The sequence below is a fragment of the Perognathus longimembris genome, chromosome 11 (assembly GCF_023159225.1).
Source record: "Perognathus longimembris pacificus isolate PPM17 chromosome 11, ASM2315922v1, whole genome shotgun sequence".
In the NCBI taxonomy this organism is placed as follows: domain Eukaryota; kingdom Metazoa; phylum Chordata; class Mammalia; order Rodentia; family Heteromyidae; genus Perognathus; species Perognathus longimembris.
The window spans coordinates 28,724,508-28,746,031 of NC_063171.1; the positions used below are offsets into that span (position 1 = coordinate 28,724,508).

General features: G+C 37.5%; 1 protein-coding gene across 1 annotated transcript in view; it reads right to left on the reverse strand.

Moving 5' to 3' along the window:
• Positions 1 to 8,498: 8,498 nt before the first annotated feature.
• Positions 8,499 to 21,524, reverse strand: part of Mroh9 (maestro heat like repeat family member 9) — a 51,271-nt gene continuing 38,245 nt past the window's right edge. Inside the window, exons 14-20 of the mRNA XM_048356674.1 lie at positions 18,808 to 18,945; positions 15,691 to 15,867; positions 14,683 to 14,835; positions 14,462 to 14,578; positions 13,265 to 13,367; positions 11,069 to 11,131; positions 8,499 to 9,448 (exon numbers count right to left, since the gene is read on the reverse strand). Coding sequence (XP_048212631.1) covers positions 9,189 to 9,448; positions 11,069 to 11,131; positions 13,265 to 13,367; positions 14,462 to 14,578; positions 14,683 to 14,835; positions 15,691 to 15,867; positions 18,808 to 18,945 — 1,011 coding nt within the window. The 3' untranslated portion in view covers positions 8,499 to 9,188. The remainder of the gene's footprint in view (positions 9,449 to 11,068; positions 11,132 to 13,264; positions 13,368 to 14,461; positions 14,579 to 14,682; positions 14,836 to 15,690; positions 15,868 to 18,807; positions 18,946 to 21,524) is intronic.

A 21,524-nucleotide genomic window follows, 5' to 3' on the forward strand; every position in this document is an offset into this window, starting at 1 on the left:
ATGGAGCTGAAGATCATCACATAAGAGAAATATCTTGGACCTCTAGTTCTATGTTCAGGTAGAGTAACGTGACAGTGTCTTAGATCCAAGAATGAGAAGTCCAAGCTGAGGATACAGAAGTACTGAAATAAGACATTGAGTACTGGGATAATAATTTATAAGGTGTATATAGCAGGCAAAAGTCAGCGTGACTCCGCATAGGAGAGAGTCTAGCTCACATGAGGTTATACCTGGATTTGCTACTCAGGGTATGTAGAAGACAAACTAAAAGATGAGTGATACTAATGACCATTGGAGATGGCTGAAGACCATTTACAAAATTGAATAAAATGACTTTATACTTGCTAACTAGTAAAGTATTATTATGACCCATCTGAGTTATGTTTAAAATGATTTAGATATAGGTGTGGGAGAAAGAGTGCCAAGAGGCAAGACAGGGAGTTTAACTCAAGTTTGGAGGCACAAAATAAGAATTTAGATAAGCCAGATGCTGGTGGCTGATGCCTGTAATCCTAGCTTTTCAGGAGGCTGAGATCTGAGGATTGTGGTTAAAAACCTGATCAGGCAGAAAAGTCTGTGAGACTTTTATCTCCAATTAATCACCAGAGAACCAGAAATTATACTGTGGCTTAAAGTGCTAGAGTACCAGCCTTGAGCAAAAAAGCTCAGGGATAGTGCCCAGGCCCTGAGTTCAAACCCAACTGTGGTCAGAAAGTTGTCTGACAGTTGTGCCTTGAGTTCTCCAGTTTGTCCCACTTTCTTGTAATCCTTGAAAACCCAGGTGGCCTCATGTACTTGCAACTCTGCAATAGGCATGTTGCTTATAGGGGTTACAGGAAGCCAACAATGGCCAGGCTTTGCGTCTCCAAGTGTGGAGAAGAAACATGCTTGTAGGGTATGACTTGCTTGTTGCTGGGATTTGAGGCTGGGGATTCCATAAGGAATAAGGGCACAGTGTATAAACAGTCAGCTATGAAGATGACAGCACCCAGGATTTTCCTTCCTGATGTCCTCTTCAATGATCACGCCTGATTTTGTAAACATCTTCACATCTGACTCCACAGTTAATCAGAGAGAATGCCATGGGAAAAATCATCACCCACTATGAAGAAACTTGTTGAGCCACCTGTTTTCTGACATTGAAAAGAAGGAATGTGAATTCTGGGATGTTCTGCTCTTCATGAAGGCTTACATTGTGCCTCACTCATCTAGTCAGTATGATCAGAAAGCATTCTTGTATTTTTATATATTCCTGCTGCTATTCAAAAATGCCACAGACAGTAACTCACAAGTAATAGAAATTTATTTCTCCTAGTTCTGGAGGCTGAGGGGTTCAACATCACGTAGCAAATGGATGCTGTGTACAGGAAAGGATGTTTTCTGTTTCTAAGGAAGTGCCTTGTTGCTTTGTCTTCTGGAGGGACTAGAGTGCAGTGTCCTCACATGGTAGAAGGTACAGAAGGAGAGAAAAAGTGAACTGCACTCTCTCTCTCCATCTCTTTTATATGTGTATTACTCACCTATGAAGAGACCCTCCCCCCTTCTTAATACTGTCCCTTTTTGGTCTAAGCCATTATATCTGAATTATGGAGTGACTGGTGTTTTCAATTCATAACAGATCACTGCTACCCTCTCCCAATATAAATAGAGTGCATACACTTTGGAACCATGTGGATTAGAAATCTGATATAGGGTGTTAAATGGAGTATAAGCAAATGCTAGTAGACTGGGAGTTTCCTGGATAATGTCTTCTGTTTATACTATCTGTTGAAAATGAGTGGGCAAATAGAGGGCTCCAGGAACACGTGAAATATCAGAACACTGTTAAGACAGACGTGTGTGGAAATGAACAGAGGAAGCAGGGAAGAATGCGGTCATCATAGTCAATGAAATCCTATGAAATTAGGAAGAATGAGGAGAGGGATGGGATTGGGGGATGGGGGTAATAATGAAAGGGGTGACAATGATCAAAATGCATTGTGCTTACAAACTGATGTGTTGGATGGTAACTCCAATTAAAAACAAGACTTGGGTGAAATATTGTGGGGTATCTGGGGCAGGGTGAGGGCAGAGCCTAAATTTCCAATGGCACATGTTCATGTGCATTAGCACCAGATCCTGTGTGCTCATGGGATGTTTCTTTAGGAGCAATGTCCACTTGGGAGCAGTGAGAGAATGAACAGGAGAATGAACCCAAGGTTCCAGTTTTTTTATTTTATATTTTTTTAGGTTCCAGTTTTCTTAGGTGGGTTTGTGGAGAACAGCTTAGGACTGCTTTGGGTTATTCTGTCTAGTACATTTAAGGCTGTCCTTCATTTAGTCTGTTCTTGAAAGCAATAGTTTTCACCCAAGCTACTGCATTTTGAGCATCAGTGCTAAAACAGAATGTCTATACATTATGTTTGTACACCGAACTACTGTATCTGTCAGCACACTGCGAGGCACAAACTGATAAACTAACAATTTTATTTGTGATATCAAACAATTACATGTGTCCTTCATTGCGATTCCACATCATATCAGAAACCCTTGATTACATAAACTTATCAGCCATGCCAAGTGTAACTATCCCCTCCCCCAATCTGGGATTATAAATGGAGGAGCAATCCAACATAGACATATTAGTTACATTACAGGCATGAGCCACCAGTACCCAGCTTGTCTCAAATTTATCTAAGAAAATTGCCAAAGTGAACAATATTTACCTCAGTCTTCAGACTCCAGATCAATGATACAATACCCATGTTAAACTGATACTAGAAATAGCCTGCCATCTTTACATTTGACAGCCCCAGCCTTGAAGAGCCTGCAGTGAATTGACCTGATTTCCTGAGATGTTTACCTGCATTGTATTAGTCATCTGCTTATGCCCCAGCGCAGCCCTCCAAACTCTTCAACCTCTATAGCACTTTCTTAACATTACCTATACAACATTACCATGTACAGTGTAATGTATGAATTGGGAGTTAACACTGGTAATTAAAATTGGAATGAAAGAAGCTGTGGTGCTAATGACCTAGACGGTCAAAGTGATATCAGTAGTACTTAGCTGAATCCATGCTAACAAACCTATTGTAATATATGAAATTGTTGTGATTCAATAGATTCTGATATTGTGGAAAGATACAAGCATGTCCATCTATGTTTCTGGCTTAGTTTTCTTTCAACAGGTTCCATGAGAGGAGGAGGATGTATTTGTGGCTTTTGTTATCAGGGTGGTGGCAGGTGAAAGAGAATATAGTCCACAGACATGCACAGGGTTGGAGATGAAGAAACAACCTGAAATGACTCAGAATAAATTTCTGTCATCAAGCAGAATTGGGAGGTAATAAAATAATGACAGGAGGGATAATATAGAAAATAAAATATCTCATGTTAGAATTTTTGCTTGTGACCAACCCAGCCCAGCAGGTAACATTTATTGTTCAATACTGCCCAGGAATGTTGCGATGCTTATTATAATAGATTCCTCATTGAATCCTGCTTTTACTTTTAGATAGAGCTTCTATTCATCACCCTCAGTTTACATATGTATAACTGGTTTCAATTTTGTGAGAACTTTCCTCACATTGCAACATCTAGATCAGAGAGTGAATATATGATCCCTATTTCATTCAGTCCAGAACATCTAAGCATTACATCAGTTCATCTGTCTTTATTTCCAGGAAGGATCAAATTAATCAATAGCTTTCTGTTTTCTTTTTGTCCAAGACCAAAACTCCAACTCTTTTTTTTAAAGTTTTTATTATCAAACTGAATTACAGAGAGATTACAGTTTCATACATTAGGCACTGAATACATTTCTTGTACTGTTTGTTACCTTCTCCCTCATTCCCCCCTCCCTTCTCCCACTTTCCCTTTCCCCCCATGAGGTTTTCCGTTCATTTACACCAAACAGTCTTGCAAGTATTGCTTTTGTAGTTGTCTTTGTTTACCCTGTGTCTCTCAATTTTGGTTTTCCCTTTCAATTTCCTAGTTCTAATACCAGTATACACAGTTTCCAATATACTCAGATAAGATACAGAGATAGTGTAGGTACAACCACAGGAAGGTGATACAAGATCATCATCAATAATAGAAGCTACAGTTACACATGACACGTTGAAAGTAGTTACAACTGTGATATAACAATCGTTTCCATAACATGGAGTTCATTTCACTTAGCATCATCTTATGTGTTCATAAGAGTATAGCTATTGGGCTCTTGTGATCCTCTGCTGTGACTTGCCTAAACCTGTGCTAATTATTCCCTATAAGGGAGACCATAGAGTCCATGTTTCATTGGGTCTGGCTCATTTCACTTAGTATAACTTTTTCCAAGTCCTTCCATTTCCTTACAAATGGGGCAATGTCATTCTTTCTGATAGAGGCATAAAATTCCATTGTGTATATGTACCACATTTTCCTGATCCATTCTTCTACTGAGGGGCATCTGGGTTGGTTTCAGATTCTAGCTATGACAAATTGTGCTGCGATGAACATTCAAAACTCCAACTCTTCAATGATTCATATGCCCACATTCCTGCTTCAAGAACCCTCACAAATCCCGAGTTTTGATTAGGTAGGTCCCTTCAGGACATAATCTCTGAGCCCACTCTCACTTGTACATAGTTATTTATAGTTTCACATTCATTTGTATGCTTATTTGTTTAATGTTATTTTTGCAATATGTAGTAAATGCTCTGAGTAAGGGCACTGTGTATATTTCACTTGAAGTTATACTTCCAGCAATGTCTGGCAGGAAATACTTGGTAAATATGAATTCAAATAAAAGAATTTCAGGGAAGGAATCTGGTTTGGCTTTGGAATTGGATCTGAGTGCTCTTTTGATGACCCAAGGGTTATCATTTTCTTTGTGACCAGCTCTTGATTAAGGATGGCAATAAACCTGAGACATTTTTTATTTTAAATGGGGATATTTTTTATTTTTACAACAAATAAAGATATCATGAATGTAACCAACATAAAAGGCTTTTAATCAGGATCTTCGTATGAATGTAAGGTAATATAACTACAAGGTATAAAAACCTCATATCATGAGCCAAATAAGAGTGGAAGCAACAAAGAGTTGAGTAGATTAGACTCAGAATGTATAGATTTGAACCTCTGAACCTCCAATTTCAAGTTATGTGTCTTGGAAAATTATACCCGGTGTATTCTGGTCCGCCTCCTCCTCATCTTCCTCCTCATCTTCCTCCTCATCTTCTCCTCCTCTTCCTCCTCCTCCTCCTCCTCTCCTCCTCCTCCTCCTCCTCCTCCTTCTCTTCCTCCCCCCTTTCCCTCCCCTTCCTCCCTCCCTCCCTCCCTCCCTCCCTCCCTCCCTCCCTCCCTCCCTCCCTCCCCCCACTTCTCTCTTTTTCTCCTTGGTTTCTTTATTTTTGAAAAGGGCATTAAACTTGTTTACTTTCACAGAGTTGTTATATAGATTAACTGATAGAAATAAAGTTCTTAGTTCTTGGGAGAAGCATAACAAATGTTCACCACTGTATTCAGCTTAGACATAGAAACATACTCTGGGAGTGCGAAATCCAGGGAAGAAGCTTCAGAGCCAGAGGCGTATTTATTATTATCACAGTCTAACAAATTAAAGCATTCAAAGAATTTTTATAAGCCAACATTAAGTGTCTTGACAGAATAGTATTTTAAAGAAAGATATCCTCATCTAGTAGAAGCCTCATCGGCATTTGAAATTCCTGTGAATTTCTCTTAAGTGCCTGGTTTCTGTCAGAGTTATTTTATAGATGTTTATAGCAAATGCACCTGCAAAGTGATGGATGAGTTCTGAGTAGAGAACAAGGTGAAATACTCCAGATTTTTAGACATTATGCAATGACTTATGTAATTAACATTGTATGTATTTGGGGTTATGTGTACTTATATCCTTTAAAAAAATCTTCTTGAAGCATTTTGTAAAATCCCCTTGCCTGGCATGTTTATTGCAAAGGACACCATTTTTACTTCAGCTACTCTCAGTCTACACAAGTCCTACTATTTGGGACTTTTTCAGTTCTATTAAAAGTCATATTTAATGCTTTTAGTTACAGAAAAAATGATGTGTTGTATTTGTGACTGGAGAAAATGGAAATAAAACGAAGACATCACACTATATGGAAATAGGATCTAAAAATACCAGGAGTTAAATTCTGTCACATTGTGTATTAGCTTAGTGATTATGGACTCAAAAGTATATTTCTATGAATGTTATAGAGCTTTGGATGCCATATTTTTAAGAATCTATAAAAATAGTATATATGTATACTCAAAACCATTATTCTTCCCAGATATAGTGTCATAGTTCACTTAAATTCTGTCCCTATCTTGGTAGGATGGTATATAGGGAGAGAAGAGGAGGGAAGGTGCCATTAGAAGAATCAACAGAGCTCTGGGATTAACTGGAATCTATTCCAACTCTTCACCTGAGGTCTGGGTGGTCTACGCTGAAAAATCATCCAAGTGTCCAAACAGGTTCATAGGAGGATGAGATAGCTCTGCCTTAGTACAAAGAGTTCATAACTTTCTGCAACAGTAAAGCTGACTTTTTATATCTGAGTTTTACCCAGCAGGAGCGATAAAGCATGATGTTAAAATTGTAAATGTTCCTTCTACTTACCATCCACTTATGAGAACTTTAAACGACATCTAGGCCCCTAAATGGACTAGATTCAGATCTTGTAACCTGTGGAGACAGTCAACAATGGAGCACTTTCCTCTGTTTTGAAATTGTTTTGCAAATGGTTCTGTCAACAGTGCATCCACAGCTTTAGGAAGTAGGTCCCTGGATTTGGGCCTGGATACCCCAAGTGGCTTTTAAACTGGTGCCATTTACTAAATATACCCACAGGGCGATCTTCCCTGTACCTCAGAACACCAGGAGCATCCAGGACTTGATGATAAACACTTTGTTTTTAGTCTGAGGGCACTTAAGGTCACAAAACAGGAGCTCTAGAGTCAGTCTGCCTGGAGCATGGCCATCTCTGGCAGAGTGGGAATGGTATACATTCCATATAATTTCCAACCATCCTTGCCTGCCAGGACCCGGGTTATGGGTGACAAAGGGCTTAGTCAGGAGGTCAGGTTGGGTCAGTATTCCTGGTGCTCAGGCAGAGTGGGACTGTAGTCTCTTTTTAAAATTGAGATGAGTTGTGCATAACATGAAATCAATCATTTAAATGTATTTTTATTGTTATTGTGAAGGTGATGTACAGAGGGATTATAGTTATATCAGTTAAAATGAATCAATTTAAAGTGTAAGATCCCGTGGTATTTAGTACCTTTAGAATGTCATTTGTCTAGTTCCAGAACATTCTCCTCATTTCAAAAGGAAACCTCATACCTCTTAAGCCTTTACATCCATTCTATTTTTTGTTCTGCAAACAGTAATCTCCTTTCCATGCTTGCAGATTTAACTACTCAGGATATTTCATACAACTTGTGGTTTTCCACTGAGAATAATGTTTTCAAGGTTCATGTATAGGTACTTTGTTCCTTTTATAACTGCATGTATTTGGCTCATCTATGCATTTATCTGTAAGTTGGTATTTGAGTTGTTTCAATTTTTTAAAAATTATTCTTGTGAGAGATACTGTCAAAGGCTAAAGCAACTCTAGGCAGGTTCTGGGAATAGCCAAACCAGTAGAATTTCAGGCTTCAGTCTCATATATTCTGATGTAAATGATCCAGAGTAAAGACTGTTTATTGGTATAAAAAACACATAAATCAAATCAAAACCTCCCATCTACAAAACTAGTCCAAGTGGTTCTGATATGCAAATTGAGTTTATACTCATTGGGAAATCAAGTCTACAAATAGGAGTCTTGTGTGAAGCACCCCAGCTCTGGAGTCCCTGAATTGGATGATGTCACCCTTCTGTCCCCAGGGTTTATTCAGTCTTGCTGCACTTCATGAGTTTCATTTGTAAATGGGAACTGTTAATATCTGACAGCTAATATTGTGGAGAAGAACCAGTCAGATGATGCAAATAGAACATATAACACTCAGGTTTTCTCACTTCATATTGTTTTGTTTGAGAGTGGATAGGCTTAGTATGCTCAGTTGAGTGTTTTTACCAAATAAAATAAAAATAATTCAGAGGTTCTGGGGAGATCAAGGAATACAGAGTGAGGAAAGGAAATGAGAGAAAGAGGAGAGAGAACAAAGAGATGATGGAGGTGGTTATGGTATGAGTTGGTAGTGAGAAAGAAATTCAGATCATTGAAGAGTTTATAACCAAGAACAAAGTGACTTGCATCCTGATGCCCGTAGGGAACATGCTGATTGACTATCTAATCTTTATGCCAGAATTTCACACACATTAGCATAGTTTTATCCTTCCTCAGGCCTCAGCTCTCCCCATTCCTTCATTCCAACACTCAGTTATATGCACAGACTCCCTAGCTTCCTCTCCACTTTTATTGTCCCAATGTGGTGACTTAGAACACATTTTCTTCTCCCTTTCCTCTTCCCCTTCAACTCCATCACCTCTTTTGCAAGTCTCTTGGCAGCATACCTTCCAACAAATTAGAGATGGCCACTACACTGTGCCATTGGGCCTTTCCCCTCTGAGAACAAGAACCTTGTCCATACCACCTAAATATCTCTACTGCTTAGCAATGTGTGTATTTAGAAGATGCTCAATAAATACTTCCTGATTGAATCAAGTTCCAAAAGTCTCTCAACAGCAACATTTCATTTATATGCTTGACTCTCCATATCTATAGATTTCTGGAGGATTTATATGTATATATGTATGTATGTATGTATGTATCTATCTATCTATCTATCTATCTATCTATCTATCTATCTATTATCTGTCTATTACCTATCGAACTATCTATATATTATATAAATACGTTTCCACCTTATGCATCACAGTTGAGCATGTATAGATTTTTGGTATATGTGTGGATACTAGAACAAACTCTCCACCCATACTGAGGGATGACTGTATGTCTTTTCAATTGACTTGATGGGCTTGAGATTGCCATCAGATACAGAGAGAACCCAGACTTTTCCGATGTATATGTTTTAATAGAGAATTAAAAAGGGATAGTTAAGGATTCTAGCATCCCTCAGAAAAACATCTACAAATGAACTCAGATCATCAAGGGGAAAAAAATCATTCCTCTTCTAAGGTCTGCTCCAGTGTGTTCCTGTTCTAGTTGAACCTCTAGTTTGCATGGGTAAATCTCTCATTCTTTAGTAGAAATGTCATCATCATTATCTTCTTTATCACTCTTAATCTCTTTATCACTATCACTACTAATTATGTCTCTGTTCCAGTTATAAAGGAGCTTCAATCTTTTGGTGTAGATAAACCTAAACATTCTCCGGAAGCTTTGTTTAATAGTCGAGGAGGTCATTTTACAGGCAATTTCCTTTAGAATATTGTGGGCCATTTCTGCTAGCTCTCTGGTGACAGGGTCTTCATCCCAGTGCAGTTTGTCAATAACTGTAATAGTAGAGGGGTCCTTAGTTCAAGCCATCCTTCAGAATCCAAGCAACTCAAGCCCTTAGCATCCCTGCCCACCCTCTAGTGCCACCTCCTCCCATCTCCCTCTTCTCATTCATTCCCACCCTTTCCTTTATGTTAACTATTAGAAACCCCTTAAAAGAAAACTGGAAGGGCTTACTACAATGTCTACCTGTGCCTGTTACGTTCTGAGTATTCGACTCCACAGCAAAATCTTGTATTTTCAAAAAGTCTCATAAATATACATACATTCACATTACATTAATCAACAATGCAAAAGTTGGAAGATATCTAGATTTTTATCAGTAGGGAACTTCTTAAAAGTTATGATTAGGGACTGGGGATTTAGCTCAGCAGAAGAGCGCCTGCCTGGCAAGCGCAAGGCCCCGAGTTTGGTCCTCAGCTCTGGAAAAAAATATATATAAAAGACCAAAAAAAGCTATAAAAGACAAAAGACCAAAAGTTATGGTTACTATAAAATGACCTAGCACATATAGTTTTTAATGTATTGGGGTAGATACATATCCCTTGGCCTGGGAAGATGTCTGTGACATAGAGAGTAAGTGGAAAAGTTATCAAATAGTGCTGATAATTTTAAAAAGTAAATAGATCATTGCTTATGATCTCTACAAGTAAATGAGATAATGAATTCATCAAAATGCTACTATCATCATATAATGGAATGTGAGAAATGATTATTTTTCTTCATAAAAGAAATAAGATAAAAAGAGACATTTACTGGGAGAAGGAAGAAGAGATGGAGCAAGAGGAGAAAAAAAAATCAGATGAAATACCTTACAAAGAAGACACAGTAAGAATCAAGTTGCACTGCACTGAACAGGTAGTCAAAATGTGTTGAATGAAGGAGTGAGAGAATTAACAAATGAAAAAAGAAGACAGTGATGTCTCATTGGAAGACCACTGTGTAAGCTGGAAATGAGGAATCTGTGCATGAGTTGGGGAGGGAATATGGGAAGCATTCAGCTTAGCTTTGTTGTGAATCTGCCATTGCTCTGAAAAACCAAGCCTACTTTATAAAAATAATAAATGAAGGAAGGGGGAGATGGGGGAGGTGGGGGTAGAACAATTACTAATTTTTAACTCTCTTGACCCTAATGATTCAATTGGCAAAGTCTGAGAAGGATGTCTGAGACCTACACTTGTTGAAAGAATAACATTTCTCCCTTTTTTATTCTTTTCCCTTTAAATGCAAGGTAGGTTATGATCCACTACAATGGGAATTCTCCAAGGAAAGAAACTTTACTTCTTTGATGCTGTAGCCCCAGCCGTGAGAATAGTGTTGTCACACAGGAGAGGCTAGAAAAATATTTGCTGTGTGAGTGAATGAAGGAACCCTTAACTCTCTGTAGTTCCCAAAGGCTGTAGAATGCAAGGTCTTAGACAATGATAGGGATAAATGGACTAAGAGAAATAGAGTAGAAAGGGAAGAAAAAGATCCTTCCCCTCAACCATCTACCCTCATTACCACCCTTTTTTAATTTTGGCATCCTTATATAGATCTCACATAAGACTAAAATCACAAATTACAGATTTATTTTAACCTATGTATAAAGAGTCCCCGATTACCTCCATACTTACCCTCAAACATGACTGCCATTTCATCTCTGAGTAGGAAATGTTCACCCAATTTTGCCAAGTATCCTAGGTATAAAGTAAAATGAAAATTATCTCAAAATATGTGAAAATATGTTGTGTGGGGACGATTACCTTCTCTGCTTTCCTTAAGGCAAAAGTAGCTCTAGATTATCCTTGAGCCACCTTTTCATGCCCTTAGTTACCTAATAAAACTATCCTTTGAAATATATGTATGTGTTAATGAATAACAAAGTGAACACACCTTAGCTACTATTGCTGTTGTTTTGATTCTTTCTCAAAGTAGGGCTTATGATCCCTGGGTGAGGAACAGAGAAAAGAAAATAAAGTTTATATATGTTTTGTTTCTTTACAGCTTGTGTTCTTCAGTAACGTTTGCATGTTTTCTTCATCGATATATTGCATACATTCCAACGTTTGTTTTTATATCTCTCCTGTTGTCCTTCCTTTTTATCTTTTATTTCCTATTCTCATTTCTTTCTCATTTTCATTCTTCCATTTTTCAAGAGTTCTTCCTTTGCTTCTTCCTTCCTTAGTTTCTTTCTTCATTCTTTCCCTTCCTTGGCCCTTCCCCACTCCTTCCTTCTTTTCCTACTTTTTCATTCCCCATTTCTTCCTCATTCCCTTCCTTCTTTATTTTTTATCTATTGTAAATGGGACCTTTTATTTCAGAGTAGTTTTTAATGTGTTGATTGCTTCTGCATAAGAAAGTTATTGATTTAAATAATCTTAAACATTTTAAATAATTTTAATAATTACTTTTAAATTAACAATGCGTATACAAAGGACTATATATAATAGTTGTATATTTTAAAGAATTACAGTAAGCTGAGTATTTATGTTCCTGTATAAACTTCCTTATCTTTTATTTCTCTCTTTGGAGTTTTCGTTTTAAAAATATTTATGTGTTTATATATCTTTCATACTTGAAATCTTATTTTTCTATGTGCTCTTATTGTCTTATCATATATTTCTATGAGCTTGTGTATTCTACTTAAGAATTTTATTTCCAGAAGTCTTGGAGTCACAGACATATTTATCATGATTTTCATCTACTCTAGAAATTTCTAAATTTCATCTTTCATTTCCTCTCTTGAAGTACCTTTATAAGAAAGCTTATGCTATTTCCTTTAAAAATATTAACTTAAGGATCTCAAAATTGTTATAAGCTAAGATTTATTTCTGAAAAGCTCCAGGATAAAATTGGAAATAGTAAGAATTCTTTTAACTTTGAAGTAAATGGTTATGACAGAGGGCTTTCTTTGTGTGTGTGCACATGGGTCTCTTTGCTCCTCTTTGGTCTACACAGATTGTGAACTCTAGTGCCCATCATTGTTCAATTTGTCATCTCCTCTGATTGATAGTTAACTCAACAAATATGATATGATCCTGTGATTCCTCTATTGCTCCCCTGCTATTCCCTGGTGACTAATAGGGTGAAGTTAGGAATTAAGCTATGAATTCCAAAATGAAGAATTTAAATATTTTAATCTTCAGTGACTACCTTATGAGAAAATGCTTTGGATAGATTTTTCCAAAATCAAATATTTTAGCTGCACTCCCCTAGAAATCTTCCCGGAAAACCCCTGCCTCCACTTTTTAAACCTTTATTGGATGTGATAGTTCTTTCTTCTTTATTATTCCAATTTTGTTGAAGCAATGATGGTGTATATTTTTAAATTATCTTTGTTCTTTGGATTGTAATTTTTTTTTTTTTTTTTTTGGCCAGTCCTGGGCCTTGGACTCAGGGCCTGAGCACTGTCCCTGGCTTCCTTTTGCTCAAGGCTAGCACTCTGCCACTTGAGCCACAGCGCCACTTCTGGCCATTTTCTGTATATGTGGTGCTGGGGAATCGAACCCAGGGCCTCATGTATACGAGGCAAGCTCTCTCGCCACTAGGCCATATCCCCAGCCCTGGATTGTAATTTTTTAATGAGCAGGAGGGAGTAAGCAGTGGTCTGTACAAGTTAAAACCCATCATGTGCAACAACTTAGACTCACTGTGTCAAAAAAGTAAATTTTATTCTTATCATACATGCTAATCTTTGCTTATCATAGCAGTCACCAGGTATATATCATAAATCAACAAAATTTATAAAATTTAAATGAATGTTTCTAATTTTCACCCTATTCTGTACATTTAAAGAGAAACTAAGAAATAAAAGAATTAAATTTACTTACCAATTAAAATAATTGCTCCTCTCCTCAGATATACTCGGGAACTCCCCATGAACCCTAAGGTGTAAGATATTAAATCTGTAATGTTGTTTTCATTAGAAGTAAGCTGAAAATGAAAAGTAGAAAAAAGTCATCTCTCAATTATTGAAAAGGCATATTTGGCCTTCCAAAGGTACTTTAGGACATAAGCACTTAATTGCTTATATTAAATCAGGACGAATTTAAAACTTTTTATGTGTGAACTATGTATACTGCTGGCTACTTGAAAATATTAATCAGCTTATGATTTGATAATCCTAAGTCAAAAAATATCATGACTGCTAATAAGAGTTATACTTCTAACCTGAGGTTAGCATTCTTCCATTCCTACTTGTCTACCATGGTCCATGCTGGTTTTCAGAGGACCAACTCATAAAGTGGTGACAAAATCATCCCAACTTTCCTTTTGGTATTCTGGAATTCTCTTTCTAACTTTATATCCATCCATGTTTCAAAGTAGGCTGATTAGGGCTGGGGATATAGCCTAGTGGCAAGAGTGCCTGCCTCGGATACACGAGGCCCTAGGTTCGATTCCCCAGCACCACATATACAGAAAACGGCCAGAAGCGGCGCTGTGGCTCAAGTGGCAGAGTGCTAGCCTTGAGCGGGAAGAAGCCAGGGACAGTGCTCAGGCTCTGAGTCCAAGGCCCAGGACTGGCCAAAAAAAAAAAATCAAAGTAGGCTGATTAAAAGAAGATGAGGGGGCTGGGAGTATGGCCTAGTGGCAAGAGTGCTTGCCTCGTATTCATGAAGCCCTGGGTTCGATTCCCCAGCACCCACATATATAGAAAAATGGCCAGAAGTGGTGCTGTGGCTCAAGTGGCAGAGTGCTAGTCTTGAGCAAAAAGAAGCCAGGAACAGTGCTCAGGGCCTGAGTCCAAGGCCCATGACTGGCAATAAAAGAAAGAAGATGAGATGAAATGGTCAGTGTTGAGGGGAAGAAATATGAAATCCCAGTTTTCTCTCATATCTCAAGTCCCTACTAGAACCACACTTGTTATTCCTTTCCCTTCATGGTTTCTCTAAAAACAGCCATTCTCCTTCTCATACCTCTCATAACTTTGAATGTGCCTATGTTTCATCTGTAACTCATAGATATAGATAGATAGATAGATACATAGATAGATAGATAGATAGATAGATAGATAGAAGGCAACTTACAAGATTATTACAGATGTTGACCACTACCAGCTCAAAATTGTAATTTTCCTCTCTGAGCAAATACGCAGTTGACCACTTTAGTTGCCCGGCACATATTTCTAGCGTATATTTGCATGCCTGTGAGATAGGAACATGTTAATGAAGATCATCTGTTGTTAAATAAAACCTTGTGCTTTATTATTTTTTTTCAGAATTAAGAAAAACAAGACCAATGGTCTTACTTTGACTACTCTTTGCTCCTTATCTTCCAAAAACAGGATTAGGGGCACTAGGCCTCCAAGGATCACATGATTCAGCATCCATGTGTATTGACTCATATCTCTAAGTAATTCACCAAAGTGGCGAATGGCCATGCTCCGAATGCCTCCATTATTCTGGAATACACACACAAGAAAAGAAAAAGACCTCATTTGAGCCTAGTCCTATAGCTTTCTCTATTCAGCAGCAGGTTGATATGTTCTATAAGGATAATGCTCATATATGTATATGTGTAAATTTATGACATCATTATCATTTACTTTTAGGAAAGATTAGTTCAAGTAGCCAGATCTTATTTATGCATTGTTTGTTTGGCAGTATGAGGGTTTGAATTCACAGGCTTGCACTTGCTTAGCCAGCTGCTCTTACTGCTGAGCCATTACTCCAGTTTTGATTTGTTTTGGTTATTTGGCTTTGCACATACCTAATGAGTCTGCCTATACCAGGCTTCCTCTTGTTGCTAAGATAACAGATGTATACAGCTCTGTGGCAAAGAGCCTTGCACATTTTGGGATCTCAGCTGGCCTTGAACTGTGAATTTAGCCTCTCACATAGCTACCAGCATCCAATTCTTCTTCTGATTTTGATTTTAACTTAAGTACTGCTTGTACAGTATTCACAATAGACATGACATAAAAGAACGTACCCATTAATAGAAGGATGGATAAACCAATATGTAAAACAGCCAGTCTAGAACCAATAGATAGCTCCTAAGCTAAAATTTCTCTTTTCTACAAGGACAGAGAGTATTCTTTGATTCCCCTTTCTTATGAACAAACTTTTCTAGATTCATAGAATTTAGTTGCTTTAAAAAAATAAAAAGACCTGACAAATACTACTACCCCCTCCTCCCTCAAAGAAGATGGCTGTCATCTGCTGGTTTATTCTGGAACATAAAATCATTGCCCCAGTTGGGACTTCAATTGCAGAGAAAAATCTAATGGACTCACACATCTAACAGTATAACTCACATGATCCATCAGAGGACAGTAGCTGGCAGCTATCTTGGTACACAGTGAGGAATAGGTCACCTTATCCAGTCTGCCTAGAAGCCTTCGGAGGGTAAGTAAAGCCCGGATTACAACTGTCTTCTCTTTGGAAAGAAAGGCATCCAGGACGGAGGTTATTAAACTGCAGGCACTTTCTATCTATGTATAAGAGGAGCAAAGCGGTGAGATTGGAATTCTACAGAAGGAGACTTGAAATGAATCTGTGCTGGCACTGGCTTGCCAGAGCCATTTATCAAGTTGTGACAAACTTTGTAAACTGGTTGCTTTAAAAAGTTATGTTTAGAGCTGGGAATATGGCCTAGTGGCAAGAGTGCTCGCCTGGTATACATGAAGCCCTGGGTTCGATTCCCCAGCACCACATATATAGAAAATGGCCAGAAGTGGTGCTGTGGCTCAAGTGGTAGAGTGCTAGCCTTGAGCAAAGAGAAGCCAGGGACAGTGCTCATGCCCTGAGTCCCAAGCCCTAGGACTGGCAAAAAAAAAAAAGTTATGTTTAGTGACATCAGGCCCAGAGAGACAAAGCTTACATGTTTTCTCTCAAAAATGGAAGCTAGAATCAATTCATAAATAGATAAGTAAATACTTTGTGTGGTATGAAAGTGTGCGGAAATGGTAGATTCAGGAGAGAACTCAAGCAGTGTAATTTGTTAGAAATGCTAAATCAAAGTCCAGCAAAATTAGCACCAAGAAATGGGTACTTGAAAGAGGTGGGTTGGGATCAAGGGGAGGAAGGTAAAGGAATGAGGAAAGGGGTGGAGTCAAGAATTCAATGCTTGTCCTACAAAATTAAGAAAAATGAGGGGAGAGGTAGGTTGGGAGGGATGGGTGTTGTAAAGGCTGGCATTGATCAAGATGTGTTGTATTCAAAATTGCTTTGTGGAATGACAACTCCTTCGTACAACCACTTAAATATAATATTTTAAAAAATAATCATTAAAAACTCAAACTACATAAATTTTAAATTGTGAAATTCAAGTTAATATTTTGGCTGCCTGTTACTCTGTTATACATTCAAGGTTTTTTTCTGTATATCGTATTTGTATGGCAGGGATGTTAAATGATGCATTGCTATGTTTTTCTGCACAGCTCTGTCTTTAGAAAAGTCCCTTCACATTAGTTTATTTGTTATTGCTGTTGCTGTTGTTTGAGTGTGTGCTGGTCCTCAGGCTTAAACTCAGGGCCTGGACACTTGTCCTTGGCCTTTTTTTGCTCAAGACAGGTGCTCTGCCACTTGAGCCAGAGCTCGACATCTTTGGTTGTTTTTGTTTGTTTGTTTGTTTGTTTTTGGTGGTTAATTGGAGTTGAGAGTCTCATCAGTTTTCCTGCCCCAGCTGGCTTCGTACTGTTATCCTCAGACCTCAGTCTCCTGAGTGGCTAAGATTACAAGTGTAAACCGTTGATGCCTGGCTTCATATTTGTTCTCATGGTGGGAGCATTTAGACCAGAAATATCGGCTTCATTTCCAGAAAGCTGGTTGCTAAATATTTACCAACAGACCACTGACTTTTAAGTGTGGCCTTTAAGTTAGATAGCAATGAATGTTTAGACCTAATGTCAAATTATGAAAGTCAGCTGCAGATCAGAGTCAAAGACAGTTGAAGGTGAAGGAAAGCAAAAATAAGAGACATCAAAGAAGAGAAAGGCATAATTTTTTTTCAAAAAAAGGAAATGGATAAAAATTATTTTTACAACAATAACATTATAGGGAAGATAAAAACACAGTTAAGGACTCTTTCAGTGCCCAATGTTAGTTTTGTTTAACTGGAAAATTAACTATTAACAGTGAAATTTCCACCCTGGTCACCCCACTATGTTCTTGTCCCTCTCCTAGCTAGTCACAACATACTTGTTAGTAATGTGGGAGACAGTTTCAAACAATGAACAATATAGTGTTTACTCAAAAAACAAATGTACACAGCTATTTCATTAGCTTGATTTAAAGCAGACAACACCATGATTCATATCCTTCTAAATGCAAAAATGAATATTCACTGATAGGCTATTAGCTTTTAGAGATAATGTTCAACAGATTAGCAGAGATTAATTATTAAGTCAGTAACAGTGTATAAAACATCTATGATCTCAGTATGTAATTTGGAATTACAAAACATAGGGGCATGTGGACATTCCATCACCTTGGACAGTGAGAAATATTCAAATGAGTTAGTGAGAAACAATGTAAAGCAATAATTCTCAACTTTAGTCTATGTTAGTGTTACCCACAGACTTTTAAAAACTCATAGTGGTAGGCTCCCTCCCCCAGAATACCTGATTCTATGGACTAGGGATGGGACCCAACAGATTGCATTCTTTTTTTTTTTTTTTGGCCAGTCCTGGGCCTTGGACTCAGGGCCTGAGCACTGTCCCTGGCTTCTTCCCGCTCAAGGCTAGCACTCTGCCACTTGAGCCACAGCGCCGCTTCTGGCCGTTTTCTGTATATGTGGTGCTGGGGAATCGAACCTAGGGCCTCGTGTATCTGAGGCAGGCACTCTTGCCACTAGGCTATATCCCCAACCCCAACAGATTGCATTCTAACCAGTCTCCAACATGATTTTGATGTTGGTAGTTAAACCATTTTTTAAGCATCACTGATATAAAATATTACTTAAGTAAGTGCTTGTTGTAGGTATGTCTTGTAGAAGGATAAGACTACTAGAGATCAGAATGTTCAGTGAAGACCGATTTAAACAGATCACAGAAAAAGGAAAAAATACATGAATATGTAGAGGTGAAAGAGGAAAGTCAAACCAGTAGAAGAAAATTCTAGACTGTGTGCTATGAGATAGAATTAATGAGTACACAGGTGTGTATTGAAGGAGAAATGAACGGATGTTATTTGGTTTAGACTATACAAAGTATTTTGTAGGGTCAAGATGATAAATTCTGAATGCAATGGGATTTTATGGAAAATATTACAAGGTGATAAAGTATTTTGTTGATTTACAGCCATTCCATTCAATTTAGCTTCCAAATTGAAAAAAAATAATACTTTGAGATTGCTTTAGCTCTATAGAAACTGCAAAAATATATCAGAATATAATTGTGTAGTTTTGATGGACAGAAACCACACACACATACTTCATTTATAACTGGTGCCATGTTGGCAATTTTCTGAAGGCTCAATTTGCTAACTTCAGGGTTGGAATCATTAACCCAGTCTCTGAAGAGAACCAAAAATTCTTCAGGGAACGGGTCCTTGAAGAAGTTATTCAGAAGCTGAAAGAAAATAATAAATACGTTAATGAGTGGAGTCAGATCATCATGGCACGAATTCTGCTTGTCTTAAAAGTGAAGACATGTATACCTTGAGATGGGTGGGGTTGGAATAGATGGAGTGATAGATGGAAGGGGTGACAAGATGTATTGTACTCATAGGATATGTTTAGTTGAAATCTCTTGTACAACTACTTGATTATAGTCAGACTGGAGAGCTTCTTGGGTTACAAACAGCTATATCACTTAGGAACCTAACCCATAAGGCATGTCTGCTGCACTCGTTTTCAAAGTTCCCAGGCTAATTGGGATTACCCACTTTCAGATACTCTGGCACCTGGAAATATCCGTAAGTGTCTAGGATAAATGGAGAAGTTTTTGCCTATCCATTTCTATTTGGATCAAGCAGAAAGTCCCCAGCCATCTGGTTTGTAGCAGAATTAATGACAATGCTTTCTGAATTCCCTCCCTACCCTCCCCCCATTTTAGAACAGGAAACACTTCCAAATGCATTTTATGAGACACCATTGCTTTCATGCCAAAGCTAGGTAAGAACACTGAAAGAAGAGAAAAATCATAGGCCCACATCTCTAACAAACATAGATGCAAAAACTTTTAACTAAATACTAGCTATCAAAGTGAACAGTCTACTGAAAGACCATGTACCATATCCCTGGCATGCAAGCAGGATGCAACATGTGAAAAATTTAAAAACAGATTCATCAAATTAACAGAATGAGGAACAAATTGAACATCATTTCCAAAGTATGAGAATAATTTGACAAAATCAACATTCTTTCATGACCAAGACTCTCAAATCAAAACTACACACACACACACACACACACACACACACACACACACACACACACACCTTGGTATACTGTCATTCCTCAGCATACTCAGTGATGGAATTTTGAAAGCTTTTACTTTACGATCAGGAACAAGACTAGGTGTTTGTTCCCACTACTCCACTCATCATTTTTATCCAAGAGTGCTGCAAACACTAGACAAAGCATACAGACAAGAAGAAAGAAGTAAAATGCATCCCAACCAGAGTAAAAAAGGTAAAATTTTCTCTGCAGGTAACATGAGCATGTACATCAAAAAACCCTAAAGAATTCATAAAAAAGTTATTGAAAAAATAAACAAGTTGTAGATTATAAGATCAACATACAACAACCAGTTTCATTTCCATATACACAAAAAAGCATCCTAAAAATCAAGAAAACAATCTCATTTACAATAATTACTTCAAAGCAAAATAATAAGGTAAGAACTTAGCCCCAGGCAGTGAAAGAATTGTATTGAAAACTCCGAAACATTGATGAATGAATTTGAAGAAGGCATATAGGAATGGAAGGATATTCAGTATTCATGGATTAGAAGAATTTACAATATTAAAATGTCCACAATAGCCAAAGTTGAGTACAGATTTGGAGCAATATATAGAATCAATATGCGAATGGCATTTGTGCAGAAATGGAAAAAAATTTTAAAAATTCACATATGTCTACAAATGGTCTGAATAATCAACGCAATCTTGTGAAAGAAGAATAAAACTGTGACCTTTCCTAATTAAAAAAAAACTTCCTAAAAATGATAGCAATCACAACAATATGATGCTGACATGAAAACAAATATAAAGATAAATAAAAGAAGAATAGAAAGCCCAGAAATGAAGCTTCCTATCACTGGTAAGATTACACAATGGAGAAAGGATAAACAGACCTGTCATTAAATGAAAAAATGGAAAAAGCAGTATGCCCAGGAACAAAGAATGAAACTAGATCTTTACTTTGTCCCATCAGAGATTAAAGATTTAAACATAAGATTTGAATGTATAAAATTTCTAGGAGGAAACAGGGGAAATGCTCCCTTAAACTGGTCTTGCCACAGATTTATTTTTTTAGAACATGACACCAAAAACTCAAGCAACTAAAGCAAAAATATAGCCAAGGTTGGCCTTAAATCAGTCTCTCAATCCCAGTCTCCCAAGTAGCTAGGATTTTTCCAGGCATGAAGAACAGGTATCCAACTCATTACCTGTAATTTTGGCATACAAAAGGATTTCCTCAGTCTGTTTGACTTTACTGTGCCCTTATATAAACAGTGTTATATGATTCTACATGTTCATTTTAGTTATTAGGAAAATTCTTTTTTGTTATTGTATGTATGTACGTACATATGTACGAACCTATGTATGTGTGTGTTTAATCTTTTAGTAGTTGTACAAAGAGATTTCAATTCAACATGGCAATTTATGAGTACAATGCATCTCGATCAATGTCAGCTTTTCCACCATTGTTCACCTCCCCATCTATTCCCCCCCTCTCCCCTCAAGTTAACCGGTTCCATTTTCACATATGTACATTGGATAGTATGACTGTATTTGCCCAGCAGGGAAATTTCTTTTTATTCTCCATGATAATGTGATATATCGTCTAGATCCCAGATGTACTGCTATTTTTTTTGTAAACTCAATTATCCTTGGATTTTTAATAAGATTGCAGAAACATATGAGCTGTTACTATAAAAAATAATTTATATTTCTGCAAATTCACAACTTGCTCCTAGAGCAA